This window comes from Impatiens glandulifera, chromosome 3, assembly GCF_907164915.1.
Source record: "Impatiens glandulifera chromosome 3, dImpGla2.1, whole genome shotgun sequence".
NCBI classification, from domain to species: domain Eukaryota; kingdom Viridiplantae; phylum Streptophyta; class Magnoliopsida; order Ericales; family Balsaminaceae; genus Impatiens; species Impatiens glandulifera.
The window spans coordinates 43,003,681-43,010,373 of NC_061864.1; the positions used below are offsets into that span (position 1 = coordinate 43,003,681).

The 6,693-nt window shown below is 29.5% G+C and overlaps 1 protein-coding gene across 1 annotated transcript; it reads right to left on the reverse strand.

Annotated features, from left to right (window-relative positions):
• Positions 1-2,465: 2,465 nt before the first annotated feature.
• Positions 2,466-5,013, reverse strand: LOC124930243 (MADS-box protein defh21). The gene is made up of 6 exons (XM_047470601.1): positions 4,810-5,013; positions 4,277-4,343; positions 4,036-4,200; positions 3,825-3,866; positions 3,686-3,727; positions 2,466-2,867 (listed from the first exon to the last, which is right to left on the reverse strand). Exons 1-6 carry the CDS (start codon positions 4,995-4,997, stop codon positions 2,466-2,468), a joined length of 906 nt encoding a protein of 301 aa, XP_047326557.1. The 5' UTR covers positions 4,998-5,013.
• Positions 5,014-6,693: the final 1,680 nt, after the last annotated feature.

Genomic DNA, 6,693 nt, shown 5'->3' on the forward strand with positions numbered 1-6,693 from the left:
CCGGTTCCGTTTTCCGGTAAAACCGTCCGGTCAGACCGGATTGTGACCGGTTCGTAAGGTTAACGTATTGGAGTTAAAAATCGGACCGTTCCTTAAACCGTTTCGCGGTCGGACCGGTCGAACCGCCGATCGGACCGGTTGAACCGCCGGTCGGACCGCGTATCTTTAAACCTTGGATATTTCAATATAATTACTATGAGACTCTTGATTATCTCAAATATATAGATTGATTATGAGAGATCACATATGAGATATTATATATGTTCTTAACCGGTTAAGAATCACTTGCAAATTATTCTATAATCTCTGAGTTATAGAAATATGAGTCACTTGATATAATTCAAGTAACACAAAATATAATAATAGTCTAATTTTTTTTTTTTCAAATCACGTCCTCTATTATTGAACATATGACAAAAAGATTATTTAGATAAAATATGTTATGTTATATAATAAGAGAATTAGTTTTACAATTCCTTTTTTTTTATTTAAAAAATCTCCAATGGTCGTTTAACCACGTCCACAAAAAAATAATGAAAATACAAATACTAGAAATAAAAAAATAAAACACAAAAAAATAAAGTTAAATGGTTTGAATTTTGAGATTTTGAATTAGCGGATTTTCCAGTCTAATATTTGACATCTCATAATAATGTATGAAAACTTTTTAACGACGTACTTTAATTATTAAATGTTTTCCAGTTTTTTAGCTAGTTAGTCAACTAAAAAATAAGATAGATAGAGACCATAATTTTAGTCTCACATTTTTAGTCGCCTTAATGGACACCTCCAACAAATTAAGGCTGTCCTCAAACAATAACACACCCATTGTATCAAGATGGTCCTCAAACAATAACACACCCGTTGTATCCAGATTAAATTTCACAAAAGATTGCAAATATTTGTCATACCATCCTTTTCACATCACCACAATTTTATCAGAAATATTTTGGGTCTAATACGTCTTAATTTAATTCATTTAAAAGAAATAAAATATATTAAGACGGTTAATTTTGAAACACGTCCGCATAAGTCATTTGAGTCATCACTTAGTTTCAATATATATGGTCTTAAACTAAGAAAAGGAAGATGTATGGATAAGTGTTTGTTTACGTTAATATAGAAAACTACCACTACATATAATTTGTCAACGTGCACCATAATTGTTCATTCTAAGACAATCTCTACGAATGAGTTATACTTGTCATATTCTCTTTACCATGTGATCAATTAAACTTTGTGGACAATGCCTATTTAGCATTATAAAGTGTTTTTCTTTGAAGAAAGAAAAAATAGATGAGAGAAAGAGAAAAATTGAAGTGAGAAAGAAAATAGCTAGTCCTTTTTGTTTGTATTCGACTTACCTCTACCATTAATTTCACTATCTACTTATCCATATTTTTGGGATTATTGAATCGTAGTTCAGTGCATCTTGGTTTTGTTCAACCATAGTCCATCTTCTTTGCAACTTCGCTCAGCTAATTTTGGTGTTTTTTTTTCAAAAACGACTTAGCGTCATTTCATTAAAAATTTCTAAAATTGGGAAAAAAATCCACGAGTTTAAGAGATCATTCTAGACCGGCCTAAAATTATTTTGAAGTCGTAACATTCTGAATAAAAGCTAAAAAGCTATGATATTAATTTTTTGATATTACTCATGTTATTTTCAATACTTGTTTTGCTTTTTACAAAAACAGTGTTATGATGTCTCCACAATTAGTTTTCAAGTCTAGCTAACAGTGTAATCTATTTCTACTAACAAATCAAGCTTATTAGCTTCCATAAGGATGTATTCATAGTATTCCCATATTAATTGGAAAATTAGCAAGTGTCTGTAAATAATTGTGCTTGATTTTAATAGAAATTAAATATCCAATGTATTAAACTTAAAAAACTTAATAATATATATAAATATATGTTTAAATGTAAGTTAAGATAATATCCAAATAGCTAGATTAATGTTGCCTTTCGAGTCCCTGATCATTGTCCAAAGTGGCTCAAGTCTGTAAATCACTGGTCTGCAAGGAAATATCAAAGAAACTGAACTCATTAATTGTAATTATGTTCAGGACAGTTTTTCTTTTTTGAAAAGATAAATTTGTCTAAATAGATCTATGACAAGTAAAAGATTATTTTAGATAAACTGGGGAGCTTCAAAGTTAAAGAGCTGAGATAGACAAAAAAAAAACATTTAATTAAAAAATCAGAATAAGAAATAAGATATTTGTATAAATTAATAAACTAGTAGTTAATTATGAAGATATTTTTCTGACTTGTCCAAATTTTTAGACAACTTTTTTTCCATTCACCCCTTCCCTAGTTACTTAGATTGAGTTTTGTTTAGGTGTGTAAAACTCGAATCCATGACATTGAGAAAAAAAATTTACGATAACTATTTTCATATTATGTCTTGAACTGATTTTATTTTTATGAATTCTATCATATTTTATGATCTTTATTATGGATTAATGAAATGTTTTTATATTTAGAGGAATATTTATATGTATGAATTGAAAATAATGAAAGGGTTGAGATTGTAAACTAATACCATAGATGGGATGATGATTGTGGATGATGAGATTAGGCTGATCTTGAAGGTTAGGATGAGTGGGCTGGAGCTGATAATTGGCTTGGAATTGCAGACTTGGAACATGAACTTGATGGTGGTTAGTTCCAAGCTGAAGAAGTCCTGGTTCTACAAGTTGATCATCCTGATCACCATAGAAACTACAGGGGATTAACTGCTCCAATACTTGTTGTTGCTGATCATCAACATGGTGCTGCTGTCCCACTAGCTTCAGCTCTGTCATGGCCTCTTGATGATGCTCCATTTCTAGCTGATGTCTCTCAACTTGGCTACTCATCAGCTATATATATAATAATAATAATAACCATCCATTTTGAATCTTTGATTTTCAGTAAGATCATAAAGTGCTTCAAGGAACAGAAGAAAGATAGTATTAAATCCAGTGCTGTTATTATTTTTTTATATATCAAGAGATTTTTTATAAACATTTAAAATTGGGTGATTTGTGGTTTTTGAAATGTGATAAACTTTTAATTTTTTCAATATCATGCCTCTTGTGGGAGAAGTTTAAACCAAATACAACAAGATCAATGATCTCAAAAAGTTATGTACTTCAAATGTGAGTAACTTCAAAAAGTGATTAATTTTTATGTTGGGTTTATAATTTATCTTGAAGTTTTATTATTTCAAAATAATTTGTTTTTCTCATTTAGAATAATCTAACTGTCTTTGTTATTACTCTAGATCATATGAAACATATTTTATTTATATTTCCTAAATATATATTTCTATTTAAAGCAAAAATGTGTCATGGTACTCCACATGTTTAATTTTTTTTTATATATAATTCTAAGTACACAATTCCAACCATGCTAATTTTCTCTTAATTTACATTTTTGGGGAATCTTGATTTTCAGATAATTATATAATATTTATATTTATACATATTCATCTTATATTTCAAATACATAACAAAGTTATTAAGCTCTTTAATTCTATTATCTGTTCTTAAAAGCTAAAAGTCATGGACTGATAGTAAGTGTAATAAATTTATCAGATTGATTTTTTTTGGTTTGTAGATAAATTTTAAAATTATGAACTTGTATTAGAAAGATCAAAGTTTAGAAGAAAACAATTGTATTCCATGACTGCACTCACCCAACGATATATTTCTTGATTTTCTTTCTCCAGCATCTTTTCCTACAAAGGTGATAAACTAATGTCAAAACATATATACTAGATAATGATATATTTATACCTATAAAGGAAAAGGAAGATGAATGTGAAGCTGTATTACAGTCCTTTGAAGATTGTCCAATTGTTGCTGCAAGAGCTGAAACTGCATATATTCATATTAAAAAATAATTAATATTAACTTGTTTATTGGTTTCCAAAAAGATAAAATCATTTGTTAGTGTTAGAGTTAATAGATTAAAGTAAATTTAATAACAAAAGCATGGGGACTATTAATGAAAATGTTAATTTAAGACTATAACACGAAATTTTACCTTCCGAGCTCGAACCTTGTCAAGAGAGCACTCTATTTGTTGCTCGAGTCCATCCAAATCTTCAAAATGAACATACGACAAGTCGCCACCTTTGTACCGTTGTAGGCTTAGTTGAAGATCATGAGTTTCTTTCTTCATCTTTCTCAACTCATTGTACATTTGTTCCTATAAGATTTTTTCAGTAAGTAAGTTATAAATAAAATTGAAAACTTACTTAAATAATAAAAATATATAATCTTACCCTGTTGTCTCGTTCTGGAATTTGAGTTCCGGTCATATTCAGGTATTTTTCTATTATTTGGCTCATGCTATACAAAATCAAGACCAAAAACAAATTAAAATTAATTTATCAAGAAATATTTACATAGTTTAATTGACATGTAAAGAATTCAGTTGAATAAAAATTTAATAAAATAAATTTTAGGATACATGATACAAGAATAAACATTTTTTTTTTTTTAGATGAAGGTTATATAATTGAAGATATTATTTAAGGAATGAAAATAAGTAGAAAAATACAAGTATTCAACTACCCAAGTTGGGTCAAACCAGTCTTAGGGCATATTATCAGTCATCATCCCTCCTGCAGTGGAGAGAGAGATTTGAACATGCTTCTGATGTAAACTGTGTTTTTTTATTAAAGTAAAAATAAATCCTTAAACATCACAATTCGTCTCATGTAAATGTCTTAAAAAGAAAAAAACTAGAAAAGGACACTAAAAAAATTATGATAAACAAGATCTTGAAAATCAAAGTAAGTAAGTAGATGAAGACCTGAAAGGGTGAGTTGAATATTCAAAGAGTTTTCCTTTGTTGGAGAAGATGATAAGACCAATTTGTGCATCACAAAGAACAGATAGTTCATGTGTCTTCTTCAACAAACCTCCTCTCCTTTTCGAGAACGTCACTTGCCTGCTTGTGTTATTCTCTATCCTCTTCACTTCAATCTTGCCTCTTCCCATTTTTTCTTTTTCTTTCTAGATCTGGATTAGGGTTTTCACTTTTAGCTAAAACAAATTAAAACCAAGAACAGAAGCAAATCACAAATATGACCATAAGTTAGATAAAAAGGTATAAAAGCAGTGAAACAAATTAACAAAATCTCTCTCATTTGTACTAGAAATGTATTTCCTTTGTACATATTCATATGATTCTTAAAACAGAAGAATAGAAGATGGAGAAAGAAATTAAGCATAGATAGATAGAGAGAGAGTTTTACCAGCTCTTCTTCGGCTTAATTTCTTGTAGGGGAGAGAGAATATGGTTATAATGTTGTGTATTTATAAATGACCCCATCTTTTTTTGTGCTCAACTACCTTTATGTAATGAGAGAGAAACATAAAGTGTATCCCATGATGACCTTTTAGGTATGTACTAGTCATTCACACACATAAACATTCTCAATCATACTAAGGCTCGGGATGCTTCTCTTTGGACATGATGTGTTCAACCGGAAGTATAGATATCTCCGGTCACATGGGGCATGATATGAATTGCAATTGTGCAACTTCTAGTTATTTATACAACACTTTTGAAAGGTTATACGGAGTTAGTGACTTTTGAAAGTCACTTTAAATTTATACAACATTTTTGTTAGTTTTAAAAAATGGTGTAACTTGTGGAACAAATGGCTGCAAAGGAGTCTCTTTTTCATCCAATATTGATATGCATGGTTCCTTTAGCAAGAAGGTGCGCCGCATCATTTTGAAGGGAACATTTATAGCTACCAACGAACATCCAAAGTGTGTGACGTGGTTGATGCGAGGATGAATGATGTAGCGTCACTAGAGGTATTAACTCGATCTCCTTTGTGTGGTTAATCGAGTGAGACAACTTTTCCAAATTTAAAGGCTATTTGAGAATATCAATAGTTTTTGAGATATAGGAGGCCAATAAGACTTGTGACACACCACAACATCTTCCTACACATTCGACTCACATCAATATGCATATCATGATATTCAATCCATTAATTAACAAGTTACTCGTTGTCAATTACTATCTACCCTCAAAATGCATCATTTTTAAAATTTTGATCATTTGATTACAATTTCTATTCAAAATATCAACGCCATTCTTAATTTACATCCTATTGAGTTGGATTAACCTACAAAAACAGTTTATTTTATTTACTATTAAACTGGTAATTAAACTATAAAAAATAGTTAATTTAATCATTATTAAACGAATAATTAAAACTCTTAAAAAGTTATTAATTAAACATGTTTAAGATTGATCAAAATCTCACGAGAAGAATTGAGTTTCAATATATTGTACATTGTAACTAAATTTCAAATTCTACGTACAATATTTCCCTCGTAGAGCATACTTTACATTTAATTGAGTTAAAATATTGTAAGGAGCTTCAATTAGGGATATAAAAGGAAGTCTTCACAGCACAATAACACACACTTTTCACATTCTAAATCAGTCTTATAGAAAATACTTTGTTCTTTAGATAGAGAACATTCAACTCATTCATCGTAGAGCATTGTACGTACTAATCCAAAGGAATTTGTCTAAGCTTTTTTAGTGGAAACATAATAAATTCCTTGGTAATTGGACATAGGATTCATATCTGAACCACTAATCTCTTTGTGTTTTATTACAATTGAAATTGATAAATTTGGAGTCGATTTTAATTTCATTCATGTTGTG

Coding starts and splice junctions, on each gene's coding strand:
- LOC124930243 (XM_047470601.1), bottom strand. CDS start 4,997: ATGGGAAGAGGCAAGATTGAAGTGAAGAGGATAGAGAATAACACAAGC. Junction 4,201..4,276: donor TTCCAGAACGAGACAACAGG/GTAAGATTATAT, acceptor AAAATCTTATAG/GAACAAATGTACAATGAGTT. Junction 2,868..3,685: donor ATCAAGAAATATATCGTTGG/GTGAGTGCAGTC, acceptor TTATATATATAG/CTGATGAGTAGCCAAGTTGA.